We start from the raw sequence: 23,303 nt of genomic DNA, 5'->3' as shown, positions 1-23,303 counted from the left end.
CATACTGTATATATATCCATCATAATGAGCATTGCATTGTTCTGAACAAAAGTAAAATAATATAAAATAACAGTTTCTGCAACACCTGATTTACGGTGTTTAAATTATGCCAGATAACAGATATGTCACATTATGTCTGATAACATCATAACAGATATCAGTCTGACATTTCAGGGACATGTACTCTTACACAGCTGTGAGTTCTCAGTGTCAAAATGACATTGCGGAAAAAATATATATACACGCTTACTCTTAAATTCTCATTTTAAAAATCTGCCTGCATAAGTTGCATTCTGCATGCTAAATATAAATGCATAAGACAGACAATTTGCATGCACTGCAGCAAAATGCACAATATATGTATGTTTTAATCAAGACATCCATTAATGGGTAAATATGTCACATAAGACTTATTCTTCAATTATGATGGCATAAAGCAACGCTGCTGCAGTGTTCACTGCCTGCCCATATTATTCATGCTAAACACTCATTGGTAAATTTATAGTGATATGATACAAACTAAAAGCAGCTTCACTAGCTTCATTATTATGTGATGTATAAAAAATAATGAAACAAGTGAAGTTAATGGTACAAAGACCAAATGACAGAAACAAATGCTGCTCGTACATAATTACAGAGCCATTGTAGAAATAAAAGGACTATAAAAAAAACAAACAATGCTATTCAAATGGCAAAACCTCCAAAGAGGCCCATGTTCAATTGCACTGAAGCATGTTTAGAAAATTTAAATCAAAGCACAAAATCAGATGTAACACCTGCAATCTTCTATTGAATTACAGAGAGAGATTCCCGCTTGAAATATTGCCATGAAACAATTACTCAATCACAAATCAACTGAGTGGTACTTTCCATATTTGCAATCTGGAGAGAGTTATCTGAAATATGCATAATTTTCTTCTTTTTGTATCCGGAGTTGTAACTACATATTCAGGGTTATATTTACACATTCAGACTTACTTTCATTTTCACAATTCAAAAATATACTGTAAAATGGCAATTAGGCTTATAACTGTGGGAAAAAAAAAAAAAAACCACCCGAGACTACAGAGTACAGTTTATACTGGGAAAAATAATATATCACTGAAAATGTATGTGCATTAATGCTATTATTACACCAAGACGGTCTCAAAATGTCAGGTTGACAATGCTAAGTTTTTAAGTTCTCCACAATTCAAAGGAGGTTAAAAAATTGGATCCAAATTTAACTCATTCTCAAAATAAACAGATGATCACACAGCACAGTGAAAATGACAGTAACTTATTTTGATGTAAAAATATATTTTCACGTGCACACTAGCATGGGTAAAGCACAAGCTTCCAGACTTGATCAGCAGCATGCACTGCAGCAAAATGCACAATATATGTATGTTTTAATCAAGACATCCATTAATGGGTAAATATGTCACATAAGACTTATTCTTCAATTATGATGGCATAAAGCAACGCTGCTGCAGTGTTCACTGCCTGCCCATATTATTCATGCTAAACACTCATTGGTAAATTTATAGTGATATGATACAAACTAAAAGCAGCTTCACTAGCTTCATTATTATGTGATGTATAAAAAATAATGAAACAAGTGAAGTTAATGGTACAAAGACCAAATGACAGAAACAAATGCTGCTCGTACATAATTACAGAGCCATTGTAAAAATAAAAGGACTATAAAAAAAAAAAAAACAATGCTATTCAAATGGCAAAACCTCCAAAGAGGCCCATGTGCAATTGCACTGAAGCATGTTTAGAAAATTTAAATCAAAGCACAAAATCAGATGTAACACCTGCAATCTTCTATTGAATTACAGAGCGAGATTCCCGCTTGAAATATTGCCATGAAACAATTACTCAATCACAAATCAACTGAGTGGTACTTTCCATATTTGCAATCTGGAGAGAGTTATCTGAAATATGCATAATTTTCTTCTTTTTGTATCCGGAGTTGTAACTACATATTCAGGGTTATATTTACACATTCAGACTTACTTTCATTTTCACAATTCAAAAATATACTGTAAAATGGCACATCCAGTCTAACTGACTGTGGCTCTAGAATTGTTTCCTAAGCAACGCCCCTTGGCGGAAGGTCATGTGGAGTGTGTACAAGTATAAAAGATACAGTACATCGCTTGTTGTCATCTATGTTTATGCATTTAGCTTTTATCCAAAGCAACGTACACTGCATTCAAAGTACACACTGTACATTTCTATAAGATTTTGCATTCCATGGGCATGACCTTGCTGTTGCTAGCATGCTCTACTTTTTCAGCTACATAAGCAAGGCTTTCAGATACAATCCTAAATTTTATATGGTGTCCACAATTTACTTAAGGCAGCAATCATGCTTAAAAAAAAAAACAATAAATCACAAGGGGCTGCACATAACATTGATTTTAAAATGGATAATGGTTCAAATCCATTTGAACCATCACTGTAATATGGCTGTAACTGTTTTTAGACTTGTTTGCCAACTAATATAGTTAAATGACTTTAAACAAGGATCAGTTTACAGTCAGAATGATTTCTGTATCTTTTTTCTGAAATCTTATGTTTACGTATATGCAAATAAATCATTATTTAATTAAATATGCACAAATTTGCATACATTTTACAGAAAATACATTTGAACACTGGATAAAGCATTACAAGCTTTTTTTAAAGGTTTTTATTTCTCTTTTTTTATAACTCAATAAATCAGAAGAGAAAGAAAAGAAAGAAAAAAAAAACTTAATCAGGTGAACATAAAAAAAAAAAAACTCAGAATATGGATAGTAATAAAATGTTAAAGTTTGGTGCATATAAAGAGATTTTCGGACTCATTTTGAAAAAAATTTAAATAAATAAAAAACTCCTTTGTATTGCAATTGAAATCTACACATGCAACTAGATAAAGTGCAATAAAATAAGCATTTTAATGTGTATTTTGGATGTTTTCTTTCCACTCGTCTAAAAAAAAGGCACGTTATGGAAGCAAAACAGCCCAAAAATCTCAAAACTGACCAGTGCCTCAAAAAAAACAATGGTTTTGCCTGTAGAGTTTTGCGTTCCCTTTGCATTCTCATGGAATGGCATCAGCCAGGTTGCTGTGTCCTGCCATGGAGGTGCATGCAGGTCAACTGTCCAAAATGGTTTCATCAGCAATGTCTCCAACCGAGAGCAAAGATCTAATCTGGTGAGTCTTGGATTTATTAACATTTAGAGAGGACCCTTTTCTTTTTTTGGTGAGAATGCAAACAAATTTTAGAAAAATCAAATCTCACATTCACCAAAATAAATCGCTTACAGCGGTTACATATGATGTCCCTCCAATTATTATGCCGTTCACGAATCTCCATCCATTACCAGGTCCTCACCCGGGCTTCATGTAACGCTACTGCAAACTATTCTTCTGCAACTGACTTCCACTTCTTATGTAAATGCAGTTTAGAGAGCAATCTGGATTTATTTTCATTGCCCCCTCCTCTCTTGCAGCGACACAGGTCTATCATCAACACAGACACGTAGTCCTCCGCACTAGCACGTTTAATTATACAAATGAAGTATTGTCACATTGTAATCTTCTCTGAGGGGACAATAGGAAGGAAATTTTCACAGGGCAAGACAGGAAAACTAGAAAAAAATGACTTGCATGCAAATGCATGAGCAATGTATGAAGTAGATAATTGTAGAGGAAGAACCCAAGACAGGCTGCAGGAAGAGAGAGCTCATCTCATACTCTCGAAAGGAAAGAAAGAACGTGTGAAGAGATGCTGCTGACAAAAACATTAGGGCACAGATCCAGCTAGACACAATTCTAGCTTCTACCCAAAGGGCTACGGAGTAGATATAGAGAGTTTGGGGACGATGAAAAAAGAAAAAAAAAAAAAAAGTAGGACTCCATTTTCAACAGAACACGAACTTGCCTGCGGCTACAGTCACCACTTCATTTAGAAAAAGATTAGATAATAGTTGGCAGCCGGTGAAATGCAATTGCACACATCAAGGGAAAGACAGTAACCTTAAAATATTATGCATTTTACAAGATGTAGAGATTATCCTACAAAACCAAAAGCTTATGCTTCCATTTAAAAGCTAAATGGGGAAAGAACACCTACTAAAAAGCGTTCCTGTGCATGGTGACAATATACAACATGTTAATTTTAACCAGAACACGATCATTATAAATGAGGGAGAATATGAGATGGTTGCAATCCTTTTTGCTTCAACTTGTGTAATTCAGCATGAAATGTATCTTAGACTTTGATGAATTGTTTCCACATAAATCTCATTCAACCTGCAGTTGTTTTGTAGTCTACAGCTTAACCCTAAACTTCGTAAATGAATGTAAATTAAAATAACTACGAGCGTTGTAGTTACAACCTACATTTCGGATGATTTAACAGTAGATTTGGTGGGTTGTAACACACACACACACACACACACAAAATAAAAATTATTTTGTTAAAAAAATGACGTTGTTCAAATTATTTTTATACCAACCTCCATCAACCCATTACCCCAAACATCCCATTTCATTTGAAATATATTTTTTAATGTGATAAATTAGATATAGATCAAATGCAAAACTGCACAATTCATAAAACATAAATACATAAATCAATAATACATGAATACACAAACTGTCACTTTCAAAATTGTGTTCACTAAAAGGAAAACATACAATTAAACATCACAGCTGTATGTTCTGTAGTCATATTTAGCTTTAATTTTTTAAGTAAATGTTACAACCATCCCATCTCCTATTTTCTATTCCATCCATCCATCAATCCATCAATCAATCAATCAATAAATTTGCTTTATTGTCTGGGTGTTCATTTCTAACATTTGGTGGTTTGTTCACAAGATATAAGACAAATTACTTAAAGCACACAGAGATACAGTACCACAAGGAAATGTATCTCTCTATGGATATTTCTGTATATTGATATGGTGAAGTAACATTGACCTCCATCACATGTACTGGTTAGATAATAGTTTATGATGGATTGGAATGGAGAGGTCATTCTAAGTTCACATTGCACAGCAAACTTTAACTAGCTTCTATGCAAACCGTAAGTCCAGCACCTACTGGCTATTATTAAAGTCAATATTGAGAGTTTGTCCTCAAGATATGTTAACGACATTCAGAGTGCTGTCCTGTATTTAGTATTCCCTAGCAGTTACCGCCCTACAGAGGAAATATATTTCCATATTGTCTGGTGTGAACTTGTTCCTCTATTTGTCTGGTTAGTGTCTTAAACGTTCTGATGGATAGTCTAAGATTACAGGCAAAGTAGATATCACAAAGAAATGAAACTTCCGTGAATACACGCTCACACGAGAATAATAAACTAAAGAAAAGAACATTGGGTCCTTCATATAGATTAACAAAAGAGAAAATGGCTTTTTCTTCCTTTCATTTCCACATTCTCTTACTTTCAATCATGTCTCCAAATGAAATTATTGTGAATGCTATTAAAGATATTCTATTAAAATTGCCTTGCTAAAAAAGTCATTACAGCGCCTCCATTTTGAGGACAGACCATGTGATAGTTGAGAAAAGCTAGTTTCCATATCAGTCATTGCTCAAAACCTGACAGCCAGAGAGCAAATAGCACTTATCTATTCTAGCCATACATTCCCACAATGCTCTGCTCTGACATTAGCACAAATCTGGCTGATGTCAGAGCAGAACAGTGAGATTTCATCAACTGACCCTAACAAAGTACAGTACGCACTACGCATCCATTCAAAGTCAATGTGCTTTTGACTAAAAACTTGATGTGCTCACTCTAAATGTGTCACGCTACACTGTAAACAAACACATGAACATGAAGGTTTAGAAAGTCTTTAATCCAACACACAGGGTAACACTGAAGAGTGTTGGATTTACAAAGGAAACACAAACAGAACTGAACTAATATACACGCGATAACTAGACACACCTGAACATAATCAAATGAATAACCATGACAACCAATTAACAAGGGCAGTTGAAATTCATGCATAAAAATGCTAAATATGTCAAATGAAGTAATAGTCATAGTAAAAAGCATAAGTAAACATATGAATATATTCTAAAAAAATAAATAAAAAAATAAACCAAAATATTTAAATAATCACATTTTATACAGCCTGGGTTGCATTTCCAAAAAGCATCGCAAGCCTAAGTAGATCATAGAAACCATTGGTGGCATGCTTCTAATCCATGTGAAAATGCTTATTTGAAATCCAGATGATTAAGACATTAGTGCAAAACATTAAACATATTGCACCGCCTTCCTTGCAAAATATACCACAAATACAGCAAATTATTAGGCAATCACTACAAATTTCATCAGGTGAGCCTACTGGTGAATAATGGAATTGCAATGAAAGTAAAGGATCTTTTTTTATTATTATTATTATTTTTTTTAATTAAGGATATTTTTTTACAAATTTCAGAAACAACATTCAAATAACTAAAGTGCAATAATAACACACATTGCACTACAGCAGTGGTTCTCAATTCCAGTCCTCACGTACCACCGCTCTGCACTTTTTGTATGTATCATTTCAGATGATTGTTCTATTCGACTGTAAGTGCCCTGCAAAGTGGACTTCACTTGATATTTGATGGGAGCATATATGTTCCATTCAAAGGGCATTAAAGTGTGTGATATGTGAATTTAAATTGTATTTATTTACGGAGGTATATTATGTCACAGTTTCATATGTGTGTGAAAAATCTGTGAATGAATGTTCCAAAGAGAAATAAACTTGCAGATTTCCCTTGCTCAGGGAGTAGGGAGCAATGAACACTGTGCAGGGACCATGTCAATCGGAACACAGTTCATGTATGCAGCTCTTCTAATGAGCTGGTTATCTGAATCAGGTGAGTTAAAAATAAGAGAGACATGCAAAATATGCAGAGCAGTGGTACGTGAGGACTGGAATTGAGAACCACTGCACGACAGCATCACTCCACAACTGCAATCCAAGCACCTGAATTGACTCTTTAAAATGCCGAAAGTGCACTCGTCTACGTCTGGATATATGCCTAAAACACTCTTCTCCATCATTTAATGACTGAGTGCTGCTATGATCAATAGGAATTGTACACTAATGCCTCTTTTAAATACAATTCAGTTTATTGCTTGCATTCCGTTAAAGCAAATTGTATTTGTGGCAGAAAACTAACTCTGAGATTTTTTAAGTAAGGCACAATAAATAATGAGCCTAGTTTACACAGAAATGAGGCAGGTTTGCGCTGCAAAAAAAATGAAAATGACTTTATTTACATGTATACTTGGTGCAGTGCTATTTCAGTGCATTTAGCACCTGGTTAAACTGGATTGCAGGTAGGTTTTTCAGTGAAATACGGTGTGCAATAATGGTACACCTGTTCACCACTTTGTTTGATAAAACATTTGCTGGATTTCCTACAAACAAATATCAATGCAATAACAGTTGTACTCCAGAACAAGGTAGCAAAGCAAATACTGTAGTTGATGGTCTGAATACTGTGTGCATGAACACAGGACAGGTCATTTCTATCATGTTATTCCATTACCAACTCATCTCTTCATCTTTCCAAATATTGTCAGGAGTCCACTGGGTGAAACATCTATCACCCTTTAATAATCTAACATGGACGCAACATTTGTGAACTGGGGCAAATTCACACAAGAGAATTGATATACTTCAGGCCAGGCAGGGCAGAGAAAGTCTTCCAATCATGAGGACTTTGTCAGGTGTACTGGCGTTATACAGCTAACACGTCAGCCAGCACTGTGAGGGCTAAGAAGCCAATCAGTCCCCAAAGGAGCACGTTTCTTCTGAGGGGAGAGCACTCTGACTTACCATCAAGACCTGGGGAAGGCAATCAGCGTTTATTCCCTCTAGCTGAGACAAATCAAGCCACTCAGATTACTGGAAAATCACAGAAAAGGTACTTTCGGCATGACAGAGTCAGGACCTGATGTCACAGACCAGAGATACTGGGATTGACTGACTGGTTGGTACAGTAGTTTGGGTGGTAGGTGAGTTGGTTAGCTAACTGATTGATTGACTGGCTCGTTGGATGGTTGGGCATTTGATTGACTAATTGGATGATTAATTGAAGCACTGATGTCACAGACTAGAGATACTGAGATTGACTGACTGGTTGGTACAGCAGTTTTGGTGGTAGGGGAGTTGGGTAGCTCACTGACTGATTGAGGCCCCATCCACACAGAGACGCGTTTAGCTGTATACGTATTTGGTATCGTATAGGCGTTTCGTCCACATGGATCCGGCGTTTTGGGAGAGTGAAACCAATATTTTTTGAAACCGGGTCCCAGAGTGGATAAATCTGAAAACGCCACCCTTGCGTTTTCGTGTGGACAGCGAATCCGTATATTTTCTGAAACGATGACGTCATCAGCCCACGTCTCGCCCCCTAGTCAGACACCACTAAGTTACGTAAGCAACCAAAACATGAACAAACATGGAACGATTGTCTTTTTATTAACTAACATTAACACAGATTAATACATTTATTTGTCCATGTTTGTTTGTATACCGCGCGTAAGGTTTATGCGCACGCTCCAAGTCTTCGTCTCTGTTTTTAGTGTATCTCTGTGGCAGAATTACAGCGCTACATACTGGTCTGGCATGTATACTGCATCGTTTTGTGTCGTTTTCATGGTTTCGTGTGGACGCAGATATTTCTTGAGACAAGGGGAAAAAAAGATTGGATAGGGGAAGTTCTGACTTCGTGTGGGCGTAGCCTTAGTCATTGGATGGTTAGGCAATTGATTGATTGATTGGTGTATTGACTGGCTGACTGACTGCTTGATTAACTGAAGCTCTGACATCTCAGACCTGAGAAACTGGGATTGACTGGTTGGAAGTGTGGTTGACTTATTAGTTAATTGGTTGAGGAGGTGATAATCATTTTCATTTTTATCTGCAAATAAAATCCTTAAAAATGCACTTGAGTCTGTTCTGTTAAACTCTGCATAGAATAGCGCAGACCCAAGTGGCATTAGGGCCATTATATAAAAATGTGTAATTGGCAATCATTACTCAAATAGAGACATTATAATCCAGCCAGATGAGGCAGGGGTTGGATGAGAAGTGAACAAACCATTGTGTCCCAGTGGGGATTACAACCATTTGCACATGCTGGATAGGATTAAATTTGCAATTTGACAGGATGAGGTCTACTTCGCAGTTGAGTCGGCCACGAAAAGACTTTCCGTTTCAGAGAACGGGGGTGTTTTTCTCAGGACTTTGAAACGCTCAGCCCTGCATCGCTGATCTTTAAGGAAACGAGATGAGAGGGCTGAGAACGAGGACCTGGAGATCGAGGGATGAAGGAATGAGGAAAGAAAGCAACTCTATATCATCGTAAGACCTCTGAAAAAGTAGTTGACGTGTCGAGAGTATGAAAGGGCTCAGCCTTCCCAGTTCCACTCGATCACACTGGTCAGGAAGCCTCATAATTGGAGGTAATATCTTCTCAAGTCTTTCTTTTCAAGTCTGTCAGCAGCTCAAACAGATCTCGGTCTCTAATAGGCCCCATCCTGCAGACGTTCGCTGTGTGGATTCTGTCATCTTTGTCGAGTTGCAGCCACACCGGATTCTGCCCGAGCGCTAATGCCTATTTCTATGCACGAGGCGTTCCAGATGTCATTACCGGCTGGGAAAACGGCACAAAGACCCACTGATTGTCCCCTGGCCTAGACGTGCCTCTTTCTTTTCAATCACTGCTTCGTTTCATGTTGTTCAATCACAGGGTTTCATTCATCCTTCTTAAGACCCACAACCTGGAGTGAACTAATGTCAAACACAACCGATGATTTATCACTGAAACTTTAACGTGTTCATGTGTGGATAATGACTTTTTTTACGACTACAGACAAGCGTGCAAATGCAGACACGTACACTGTTCTGCTTTTCTTTTCTTTTTTAAACCCGAGGCACATAAGCTACAACAAAGACAAATCGGAATATGATAAACGTGATATTTACAACAATATGGAGCTGTGTTTGCTTACATTATAGAGATGCTTGTTTGTGGATTTCAGCAGAAACCCTGCCTTCTGAATCATTTGACTGTCCATGACATTTAAAACCAAATCAGTTTGGGCATTTCAAAACATTGCTGTTTCTGAGCTTTATGGTGGTCCGATCTTTATGCAGTACCTTTCAAAGTCCAGACGTCACATTATTGTCAAGGGCGGCTGCAAAAGCCCTTGTTTTCTTGTGTTTATTGGTAATCTTTTAGCTCCCTAGATCAGAGTTCACCTTGCTGTTCTCATCTCCTGCCTGAATGACTCTACACTACCCCTGACATTTCCTGTACTAGCTCTTGGCTTACGGTTCAGTAATGGCTTTGTGTTAGTGGCTTACAAGCTAGTGCACATTGTATAGACATGCCAAGATTAAAATATTGCATCTCTCAGAGCAATAAATAATTTCAGTATACAGTTTTCATGAGGTGCATCAGCAGTCTTGAATGTTACCTACAAAAGTCAATTCCAGAGTGTTGTGATAAACCATTTATTAAGATGAATAAACCAGTGCAACCACAGCATTGCATGCAAAATTAACAATTGTCTTGACAAACTGGAGAAGAATTAATCATTATTTATCTTGTTTTCTTTAAAGCTAAATAATAAGCATTGATTACCAACTGTGTGTATTCATGCAAATTTCATGATCTCAAGTTCACGTCTGATGTCGATCAATGAACAGAGTGGTAATTAATTCAGCTAATTATTCTGTTTCACCATCATTCTGTATTCAAACTCAATGTTCAACACAGTCCGTTTCCATGCAGGGTATTGTTTTTATTGAATCTCTACTGTGCTGGTGATCTTTTAATATGCAGTTTATTATTTATTTCCTACAGGCAAGAACATAAAAACTGCCTAAGTTGCACAATGAACAACAACAGACTAGAAAGTGAGACTCCAAGCAAAGTTTTTTGATTGGTTATTCTTCTTAAACAACACCTAAACATGTCTATCACTGTTGCATGTATTCAATGACCACTACAAAATTTTGAATTGCTTAAGTCTCCTCTTTTCCAGCAAAAAACATATAACTTATATAATATTTCACATTTTCACTTCCAAAGTGCTGTTTGGGGCATCCATTTGAGATGCTATGGACTTGTGGGTCTCTTGACCTTCACAAGCACTATATCTGAGGTCAACACTCTCTGCTCCTACTCCAATCTCTCCAGCTACAAATGCACAGAGAAGTATATAGAGAAAAACTGGATGGATCCATAAAAAGCCGTGTTACTCTTTACTGCATAGCTTTTAACATGGCCATGTTATTAACGGTTGTTCAAGCAAACCTAGAATTGTGAACTGCACTTCATTTATGAAAGCTTTAGTCCAACTTCCTATATAGAATTTCTCAATAAAATAATTATCTTATTGGGAATGGAACAAATCTGATGAAAATAAAATTATGGCAGAAACACAATAGTTATATGTTCTGTTAATTGCATGCCTCCATAACCGAAAACCTTTCACAGCACTTGTAGATTCTCAAAAGGACAAAGGAGACGTGGGAGAAAAGAGCTGTTGCTCAATAGAAATGCAAAGGCAGCTGTCATTCAGCTAACCTCAGGTTGACCTCCAAAGAGCTCTGTGAGTGCCAATGGACTGATGATCACAATAACTCATGTCTTGTCTACAGATCACGGGTTAGTGGATGAAACAGGAGCCTATTAGGATAACTAACTAACCAAATTAAGTTCCAGGTACCTCAGAATGACCACCAAGTATTTGTTAGCATTCTTCCCATGAACCTCACGAGTGGCTATTTTCCCCAAGTTTTTGTTTCTGTCTTGTTTTTCGACATAAGAGAAACCAAAAATATGCTCCTTTTTGTTATGAAATTGTGTTACCTGAGCCAATCCAGCATTTCTAGCCATTTTGAAGGCTAGAGCATGTCCAACAGGAACATTTAATACCTCAGATGATGCTCCTTCGTACCTCAAGTTTGTCTCATATGCTTCTCTAAAATTGATTCCAGACACAAAAGTTGACATAAAGCGAGACACAGAGCTACAAAATGTGGATAGCATAGCTCAAATAATTTGGGGGTGGAGGTGGGGGAAAGGCATTTGAAAACATCTTAATATGCAATTCTCAGTGACTGCAGACTTTGATGTATTGATACATCTGAGTACCGCTTGAGATCTTTTCTTCAGATCTAGTGCTGTTTCTCAGGACCATCTAAGGTAAAGATGTGAAGTGTGTACTTTCTGCATTATAAAATAATAAAGACGTACCCTGTCTGACTTTAGTTTCCCAAACTTACAGTTATAGGGTACAAATCAAACAAAAAATAAGATGTTTCAGTATTTTTTAGGGAATTCAATCTACAAATGGCTTTCTTAAATCTGCCTTTTATGCTTAGCTGGGAGAAGAGACAAATCTCTCTCTCTCTCTCTCTCTCTCTCTCTCTCTCTCTCTCTCTCTCTCTCTCTCTAAAAAAAAGCTGCTCATTCAGTTTACTTAAGCTTAAGCTAAACCAATACAATATTAGAACATTTTGTCACGTAATTTCATTATGTTTTATCCACTTAAGTTTGTAAAGTGGAAGTTAACCGTTTTTTATTAAACCATTCAACTGTGTGGAAATGTGTGTCATGATTTTATTAAACTTACAATTATTAACTTTTTTTTCAGTTCATCAACTATTTCACACATAAAAATAAATAAATAAATACATAAATAAATAAATAAATAAATAATCATAATCAAAAACCTCATGGCCAAGTAGAACCAACTGAGATAATAAAGTAATCTCTTTTGTATTTTTGTTTTCCAACCTTGTGGGAAATGTGACAATTTTATTAAGTTAGACCAATTAACTATTTTTAGTGCTTCAAATATTTCACAAATCAAATAAATTGCACACTTAACCTTTAGAAATGTAAGCAAAAGTATCCATTTGATGTCAATTTAATCTTATTATCTAGTAGAACCAATTGAGATGATAAAGGAATCTCTTTTGTGAATTTTCATTTCGACCTGGTGGGAAAAGTCTGACACAATTTTACTTAGTTAGAAACATTTTTTATTTTGTATTGTATCAAATATTTCACACATCAAAGAAATTGCACACTTCACCTTCAGAAGTCTTCCATATGATTTTTTTTTTTTGCAAAGTCTCCATTTCTTTTCTATTTGAACTCATTACCAATTGAGGTAATAAAGGAACCTCTTTTGTGAATTTCACTCCAACCTAATGGCTAACGTACCTCTTCACACAATGTACATTTAAATCAATATACCTTAATGTCATCAGTGCTCAGTGAAGCTGAAGGAAACGGACTGCTTGAGGTGATCCATACTCTAACGTACAGTTCTGCAGGCACCGGGCATGTCGGCAGACGGATAAGGCAGCTCACATCAAAAGGTAGGGAGAATGTGAAGGGGGAGGACTTGAATGCCACACAATTTGAAAAGCAAAGGGGGAAAATGGGCTCCGTTTTATTTTGCTCCGGGCAATGCACAAAAGAGGCGAGCGCTGCAACGTGGCAGGTTTTTAAATTGGGATCAAAAGGTTCGAGCTAATTAACAAACTAAATAAGAGTTTCCCAAGCTCCGTCTGGCTCTTGCTTTCTCCTTTCACTGCTTCTCAAAGGCCGAGTCACAGCAGATATTTAGTCAGCACCTGAGTGCGGCCCATTCGGTCGGTCGGAGCGATTGTCTGGTCGCTCGCATGACTGAGAAATGGTGCAACGGCATCTTGACGTGTCCTCGCCTTTGTTTATTCTGCGTGGCGCAGTGACCTGCGGTCATACAGGAAAACATGGCTGGGTTTTCCCCTTTTGGACGGTTTAATTCTGTTTGACTTTCCCAGCAGGGGCCGGCTGACGGGAGTGAGTGGGAATCGGATGCGTTAGACAGGGGCTTGTAATAAAGACAAATGGCTGGACATGAAATTTGATACTGTCTGCTGGTGTAGCTCCTCCCACAACAACAAAAAAAAGAGTAACAGAGAGAAAGAATGAGATTGAAAGAGCGAGACGGAGAAAGCAACTACATTGACAAGCTATGTATTTTTCCAAGAGCTGACATATTTGAAAGGTCACACACATCCAGGGACAACGGCCCACCATTTCTGTTGATGAGACCACAGAGTACTGACATAATATTTGATTCTAGCCCACCCTTTCCTCTCCAAGGAGAGGTACTGTTGCATCGGTGCAAGATTAGTCAGCTTATTATTTATTATAAAGCACATATGTTCCCGAAAGACCTAGAGCTGTAGAGCACACACTTTGTAGTGTGATATGAAAACACCATCTGTTCTGAGAACAGTTGAGGGCTCCTGGTGAAAGGGAAGACCTTGTGTGTCAGTGAATTAGTTGACTGTTGTGCGACTGCTGTAATGGTATCTCTATTTACCACTGGCCGTCTTGTTATGCAACTACAGAAAGTACAAGGTAGGTTTACATGTGGAGTGTCAAGCTAGCATTTGATTCGCAACATGACATTCCAAGAGTAGACCGGCACTGGGACACTTCACTGTTTGTATCACTCCGCTTGTCTGAATTTATGTGCAGCGAGGAATGGATCTGCCTGGATTCGAAAGTTCACTAGGCAATGGAAAAGCTGGAGCAGAGTGATTACAAAACACTTTGAAAAAGTGTTTAGTATGTGCAGTGATGTAATGTAACAAAGTAATAATACTTTGTTACAGTACTTAAGTATTTTTTGGGAGTATCTGTACTTTACTTGAGTTTTTATATTTCTGCCAACTTTTACTTTTACTCCAATACATTTCCCAGAAGCATATTCGTTACTTACTACAAAATAAAGTCAGAAGAACATGGACTGCAGGTAAGCAGGTCTGACGAATCAGTGGTCTGGCGCTTGCAAGTTAGACTCCTAAAAAACACCTTTGCTCATGTGCAAACAAGTGCACGCACAACCGCGGATGATTAATTTTCCACTCAAGTTGAGTCTGGGGTGTGCTATATACAGTATATCTTCTGCGATAATATGGTAAGTGTTGTTGTAATGATGTGCGATCTGACATTATCACACACAGAGTGCACGCACGTTGATTTATTAGTCTATTAAAACTCAAAATTCCAGGCATTCTAAATTGTAGACGGCAAAAATGCTTCTGTATGCTTTTTATATTTATATAATTTAATATGGTTAACTTAATCTATAACACACAAAGAGTACCGTTTTTCTGCAGATATCAGCATGATTACACATTTAATAATCATTTTATACAAGTTTAGTAAAGCAATAAGTGTCTTATATTTTAGACATAATATTGCTTGTTTTAACAAAATTTTGCCAACGAAAATAGTTCCAAACAAAGATCACACAGTACTGTTTTGCGTCTCAATGGACGGTGTTTACTTATTGAATGAATCAGCTTTTTGAATGAATCGGTTGAATCTCAATGACTCACTCATTAACGGTCACTTGCTGCCACCTACTGTCGGTTTTAATTTCACATTTCGACTTTTTTTCATGTTTTAAATTATTTCAGATGTCAGTATTCAACGTTTTATGTTAAAACTAAACATTAGGCCTATTTATGCATCTGTAACTGCAGTTTAAATGCATCCATGTCCCCTCTGAGATACATTAAACTGTGTAAATGCATCCTATTTCAGATGCAGATTCCAGAAATGATTTCTTATGTTGGAATGATGGATGAAGTGCTTCTTATTCTTACCCAAAAATACAAAATGGAAGAAAGAGTTAAAACTGAACACAATCTTGCTACGCAAGCTGTGTATGAAATGTTTTTAATTATATTTCAATCATGACAACTCTCTGAACATTTTAGCATGGTATCGCGATTTGTTTGGCATCTCAACCGATTTGAATCGTCACATATTTGAATCGATTTTCGATCGGCTCGCGGTTATTCGTTACATACCTAATTTTTTATATTTATTTGCTTCTTTTCCATTTTGAATTTACTTGTACTTTTACTTTCAATACTTAAGTACGTTTAAGATAAAAAATAATAATACTTTTCTTACTTAAGTACAATACTGCCTTACAAAGGCAAAAGACCTTAACTCGCTAGAGTGTGAAACTGAGAAAAATGACTTTCAATTTTTTTACTTGTCCAGCCAAATTAATTATAGGTAGGACACTGGAAATTTAACAATTAGATGTTTTAGTAATGAAAAGTATCTACTTTAAAAAATTGTGAGCTCAAACTTGATTTTTACCCCTATTTTGAAGTTAATGTACTCTGCCTTTGCATTGTCTGCAAAACATGAGAAGTCACACCAAGGCAAAAGGCAGTAACTTCCACATTATCAATATTTGGTTGCTGATCACCATTTACAAAATCATTATAGTAACACCTGTATAAAATCTAGTGATCATGGGCTATCTCATAAAGGCTATTGCATATAGTAATGTGACTGTATTAATTGTTTTTTTTTTACCGTAACAAGCAGAATAAAGTTAAAAGTGAGTGGATACCATGGATACCAATTTATTTGCTATGCTCATTAACGTAATAGAATCCTAGACATAGCATAATTGCTTTTATATTGACTTGTATTAAATAGCCTAAACTAAAAGAACGACTTGTGGATTGATGTGAACACCAGCAAGCAGGAATAATTCTCAGAATGCTTGTGGATTAAATATCTCCGATAACGTTCATCGCCATGGATTGATTTTATCGGGTTACAAGAAAAGGTAGGATATGGATTTAATTGCGAACTGTTAGTAGGCTACTGATTTTATATTTGATCACGCTAGCTACGGCATTCGAGTACACACGCGTCCAACTAAGTGACAGCCTGGTGAATAATCTGCATTACAAAAAGAAAAAAAAAATCTTTAAAGGTTATTCACGATTACATATTGCTGCCAAGGTATCTAGTCTTTACAGTGCTTTGTTATATGGAGCTGTTTGGTAGATCACGATCTATCTAATTCGTTTGTCTACTCCGTAATTAAAATGCGGCAGACTTTAATGGTCAGTAAAAAAAAAGGCAGAACACCGTATAGCTCCAAACCGGCACCGTAACTTCATTTTGATGCACGGCTAAACAAAGGCAGAACGCCTTAACTCAATTTGAGCGTTCCAAACAAAGTGAAAGAGCCGTAACTGGTGTTATACGGTGTTCTGCCTTGGTTTCTCCGGGGCTTTTCGAAGTTACGGTTGAGACGACCTATTATTTTCTCGGAAAAACAACAAAATTGACTCAAGATACTTATGCACATGATAAAGGATGTCTTGAAATTCCCAAAAATATCAATAACTCATTTTCGACAAAAATCAAAGTTACGGTCTTTTGCCTTTGCACGGCAGAATAAATATCACATACTTTAAGACTTTTACTCAAGTAATATTCTAAATGGTGACTTCAACTTCTACCAAAGTCATTTTCTGGTAAGATATCTGTACTTTTACTTGAGTATGGCTTTCAGGTACTTTATACACCACTGGTGACACACAAAGCTTGATGCTTTATCTTTTTGAAGTCTTTTAATTGGCGGAAATGAGATATAGACAATAATTTTGGTCTGAAATGCATAGTAAGTTACACAATACTTCTTGTTCATAGAACTGTTGTGTAAAAAATATCACACTCACCATCATGCTGTTGTCCTGATTGTCAGATCAGCTATTATTACCTGCAGCCCTGAACAATAGCACCATGGCCTATGACAAATGATGTGTGTAGTTTTTTTTATTTTTTTTTTTATAATGCTTTCTCCTACTACCACAGTTTAAAGTTGCAATGTAATGAGAATAACAACAAATATTTTCTTACATGTTGTAATGGACATCCGAGCGATATGGATTTTCGAAAAAGAAAAAAATGTAGGACGGGACTTGGTTCAAACAACCAGTTGTCGATTGGATGTGAATTTGCAGTCGACTCCAAAAAAAGGGGTTAAAAGATTGATATGCCAACAGAGAGAAGTCGGCCATTTCACTGGAAGATTGAGATATGACATTTTGACACTACAGTGAAAAAAAATAAAACATATGCATGGATGAATCATTCACAAAAAGATCAATAGCATGCATTTAGAAAATAAATAGGGTGAATTTCCATTTCACGAGTTTAATAAGCTAAAACAGATAGAGTGAGTTTGGTGTGAGACTACATATTTCTGTCCAATCATTTGCAGATGGGAGAAATCTGTTTTTAAGAAAACTATTTGAAAATGTAAAACTTGTTGAGTGCAATTTTGTTTGTCTATGCTGGTAGTGAAAAAAAAATACACTTCCCCTTATCCTATTGCCAAAATTTTAAAAAGACTGTGTTACCTACATTAACATAAAATACTAGCTATTTGCCTATTTTTATAGCTTGCATGAACTAGGTGACAGTCAAAAGTCGTTTCAGAGGTTGTAACAATTTCAAAGACATTTAAAAAGTAATATAGACAGACATGTATTAATGAAAATGAAGTGGGTCTATTTTGACTCAAATAAAAGTAAAGTAATGATAAGACAGTCATAGATGCTTATAAGTCGCTACGGACCAACCCATGTCTGCTTTTCAATTCAAAATGCCTGATTACCAATTCTTTGAGTGCGTCAAAGTCATACCCTCTCCGTACCCTCAAATTGTCATAATTATACTCCATATAATGTATAGATTTTCAGATTAAGCTTCAAACTCGTGTAATGGAGATTTTCTGCTGCATTAACATGAAATCAAATCATGTCATGTGTGTCACTATGAACCATGTATTTATTTATTTATTTATTTTGTGTACATATTGAATTTATGCAAAAACATACATGTGTGTGTGTGTGTGTGTGTGTGTGTGTGTGTGTGTGTGTAGTCGATCTTTAAGTAGATCTCAGCTTCAGAATAAAAGAGTGACAGTGATTTGAGAAAAGAGAGTATGGAGCATTTGATTTAGGGTTTCATGCGAACAAAACCGACATCTGCTTGCTCTCATTAATGGCACTGAAGCTAATCGGCAGGCCATAAGTGTGCTGACTCCGTAAATGGAAGCGCATGTACAACAGCTTCAGTGAAATCACACAGCTGTGTGTGTGCGTACAAAGCACATGCATTTCGTGATGTACGTATCTGTATGTGTGTGTGTGTCTTGTTTGTGTGAGACGCTGCTGTCTCCCCGCATTTCCACTACAGTAGACAACAGCGGACATCAAAGAACTTGAGCACTGGGCTCGAACCCTTCCGTCCTTCCGTGTAGTGTCTCACACACACAAAACACAGATGAATCGACCTCTAGTCTCTGCCAGAAGAATTCTGCATAAATTCGCCCACGACAGCTTATAGATTAAATTTGCACAAATATTAAAAATTAATTTTCACTCTGCAACTGATGGCCATCTTATACCGATGGTGCAATTCTTGTTGTCAGCTTCTTTAGAAATGTATCTCCGCTTCCTGTGTGATTTTGTCATGCGGAAATTCAGTCGCATACTTGAAGCATATTTAGGGGACACACACCTCAGAAACTATCATGTGCTTTTAATATGAAGAGCATTTTAATTGCTCTAAAAGAATCACACAATTCTGACAACACAACGATTACACCAATGTAAGAATTAGCTCTCTAAGATAACAACTGCATGTTTTTGCGTCATAGTGTAACTTCTGTCAAAAAAAAAAAAATGTTTGACATTTTATTTAACAAATGTTGAATTTATATAACAATTTGTGAACATGTCTTTTTAGAAGGTGAAACATATAAGTGACAAAACCGTATGCGAGATTGATTAACTGTTCATAATGAAGCACTGTAACTCTTAGGTAGATAAAGCAATTGATTTTTCAATAAATCTTTCTCTGGCGCTGATTCTCTCATTTAAAAGCATTCAATTTACTCCATTAATCGTATTCTTGAACAACAGACGAGACAGCCTAAACGCACAAGCTTATCATTAAAAAAATACCCCCAAAAATACTGCATTTATGAAGGTGTGTGTGTAAATGTATACCAAGGTGTTAGAAAAATCTCATTCAAATGGCCCTTTCTAAAGGTCATACTATGCAAGATAAATTCCTGAAAATTAGGATTACAAAGAAACAAACCTCTTGAAAGATTGTCATAATTTTCCAAGACATGTGCATTACTCTGCAGTGACATTTGGATGCTGTCCAGAGCCGTTTGTGCCAAAACTGGAGTGGATTCTGATAGGCTGCAGCTGCCCTGAACGATATTGAAAGGTTTGAGTGACAGCGGCGAATCCAAACTAGACTGAAAAGTCAAGCTGGGTATTGAAAACCCATTGAGTTTGACGTCAAAGGCTGTTTTTGGATCTGATGATTGTCATGTGACGCGCATTTTGGAGAAGCACAAAAACATGTGACCCTACTGAGGCAATTTCAGACCTTAAAGCACATATGTGAAAATGCACATGTCGTATATCGTCCGGTTTGCAATTCTTCCCCTGCACTGGTGATGCATTATCTATATTGCTTAGCTACTCCAGGCTTCTCAGTACTGTATCAATCGGATCACAGCTTCTGCCATGCCAAACAAACCATGCCGAGTGCTAAATCGGTTCCAAGCAACACAAATCTAAATACTTTGATTTTGCAAAATCCTGCGGCTCTGCCACAAACAAACGTCGTAATGCTGTAATGAGCTGCCTCATTGTCCTTTTCAAAGCATTTCCTGTTTTAGTTTCATAGCAGGAGGGCAAGACAGCTAATAACACACAGGCACAGCAGAAACGCTCTTCCCCTTGACATTTACAGTGTTGTGGAGTGAGTTTGATTGACCATCTGGCCTCTGAGAAGTGCGTTGTAAAAACAGTGAAATCAATGGAGGCATGACTACTGTGGATGCCCACCATTACACAAGTCGTGTTGATGGTGTAGCACTTAAGCTAGCACATGGCGAATGGATGCAAATACAGCCTCCCTCCTGCAACCTGCCTGCTCTCTTTGGACACAAGTCTCTAATGAATTTCCATGCTATGATGCTTACGATGTGGCAAACAAAACCTCACGCAGGTCAACAGTAAGCCCTCTGGTGGTACGAGGTTGGACTCGAATGACAGTAGACATACCATTATGCATGCAGACTTCAGTTATTTTGCTGCACAAATTTAGTGAGGAGAAAAAAAAAAAGCACAGCCAATACTCCCACAAAGTCATGCATTTTGAAAATCATATTTATGGGGTCCTTTAGAAGGACTCACTGCACACTGATCAAAAAAGACCCAATATTTTCATTAAGTGGTGTCTGTTTGAGAGATATCATTACATTATTTTTAAAAGCAGATTTTGTGTCAAGCCAAACACGGCATTTGTCATCTTTTTTTTTTCTTTCAATTGTTCAGTGGAAATATTAGAGCAACTTTTCAGAAAACATTTCCGTTTACACTGCCGCAAAAATAAAAGAAAAAAGATCTGAGCTGTCAAAGATCACAAATCTCAAGCACAAAGTATTTTACATACAGTACGAAAGAAACTGAATGCTCAAAATGTGCCCTAATAATGGTTCATTATTAAAAAAGATAAAACAAAAAAAAAGTTGAATAAGGAGGTTGACATCAAAGTAAATCTTTCAGAAAGAGAAAATAAGTAAATGCAGTTGAAGAAAAAAAGTAAAATGGAATTAAATAAAAATGCAACTTTATCAAACAAAAGTCAAACTGTAAGTATAAACGGAGTAGCTGTGTTTGAACTATGTATTTTAACTGCATAAATGCAACGCTGTCTCCTTTTTTTGTTGGGGAACTTGAAGGTTGTGCTTGGACATGTTAATGTCGCATAATGACATTTAGAGCCATTTTTTTCTGGAAGGCATCGAACCACTTGTCAAAAGTGATCTGCTTTCAGACAAAACTGTATTGATCTTTATTGGGCTCCTGTCTCCACGCGGCACACATATTTCAGCTTCTCAGACTGAGAAATATCTCTCTTTGTCAGGTTGCATGAGTGCACTATTTTTGACTGTATTACAGAGAAGCTTTAGCCTGGCTACACTGTGCGTAAAGGTGAGGTTTCCAGGCAAACTTCGGCGCAATGTTTCCTAGATCACCTGTTAAGACTGTGAACTTGTGTTTCAGGCGGATTTTTACAAGAAACACCGCAATGCCATAGTGTCAATAATGTAATGTGCTACAATTTTAACAGTTAAAATGTTCTCTTAGAAGCTACAAATGTTTGTGAGATCGCGAAATCAATGCAGCACCATCTGTTCCTAAGACGCGCGGCATGCCGATGGACGCGCAACTAAATTTCCAGCGCTTAAACAACTCCGTGGAAGACATCTATTCACATTTTCCACAGAGTTATTAAATGTCAAATGTGAACTAACAGCAGATCGAACCAAATTAACATCTCGAGCACTTTCAACACTCATAAAAACATTCGTTTGTTCAGTTAAAGAGTCGGTGTCCGTTACGCACTCTCTTACCTATCCGTATGACATGGGGCATCCCGACAGAGCTGTGAATCCAGAAGAGAGACACTATAATCGCGCTCCAGTATTCCACATATTCCCTCCTGTTCTTCATGACTGGAAAACACTGGGATCAATCCAAGGAGCTCTCCAAAAACTGCTCATCAAATTTGAAATGGCTGGGAGTCATATGAGGATTGGACTGACTGCGACAGATTTGCTCTCATTGTAGTTGGTTTGAACACGAGCTCGCTGTATTAATTATTTTATTCATTAATTTGGGCGAGCGAGTGAGTGAGTGCGCGCGTTCGGCTCTCAGACGAAGCTCCGGATCGGTGCGCGTCTCCACCTGCGAGTGCCGAGCTGCTGAAATCAGTCTGCAGGAGTCCCTGTATCCCCTCTGTATCTCCTCCTACCGCTGATGCCGCAACAACCGGGCTGGAGTCCCGCGTCAGTGTGGATGGGGACTAACGCGCTTCACGTTACGCTGTCCGTGTCGCGCTGTTCGCATATTGCGTATTATTAGAAATGCAATAGCGATAAGAACCGCCAGGCATATGCAGGGTCACTGTGATGTACGCTGTATAGCCTATACAGGTGGTTCCAAAAATATGAGTCTTTGAGTATGAAAACCTGTGATTTTTTTTTTGACTTCATTATAAAAACTTTTTTTGAGGAAGAAAAAAAAAAAAAGGATTTTGAAAAGTAAAACAAACAAACAAACGTAAAACAATTATGATGTGAGTTCAAGACGAGATAATTCAGATTTTGTACTATTTCTAAGGCACTAATCAAACGGAAGCAAATGATACTGTCCATGTTCAGTGCTTTGTATAACAGGTCAGATTTCTATTGAAGCACAAGATGCTCTTTGGAACATTCTCAAATCATGCTGGTTAACATGGATCATCATGGAGTGCTGCTGTCATCTACAGCAAAAGGGCGACACACTAAGTA

The 23,303-nt window shown here is 37.1% G+C and overlaps 1 protein-coding gene across 1 annotated transcript in view; it reads right to left on the bottom strand.

The window, feature by feature from the left end:
• LOC107660312 (glutamate receptor ionotropic, kainate 3-like) overlaps positions 1–22,732 on the bottom strand; it is a 148,162-nt gene extending 125,430 nt beyond the window's left edge. Inside the window, exon 1 of the mRNA XM_016449590.1 lies at positions 22,362–22,732. Within this exon, the coding sequence (XP_016305076.1) occupies positions 22,362–22,461 (100 nt within the window). The 5' untranslated portion in view covers positions 22,462–22,732. The remainder of the gene's footprint in view (positions 1–22,361) is intronic.
• Between the last annotated feature and the right edge of the window lie 571 nt (positions 22,733–23,303).

This window comes from Sinocyclocheilus anshuiensis, unplaced genomic scaffold, assembly GCF_001515605.1.
Source record: "Sinocyclocheilus anshuiensis isolate Anshui unplaced genomic scaffold, SAMN03320099.WGS_v1.1 scaffold1469, whole genome shotgun sequence".
Lineage (NCBI taxonomy): Eukaryota > Metazoa > Chordata > Actinopteri > Cypriniformes > Cyprinidae > Sinocyclocheilus > Sinocyclocheilus anshuiensis.
The sequence above is the reverse complement of the archived record's forward strand: the minus strand, read 5'-3'. Positions and strand labels throughout refer to the sequence as shown.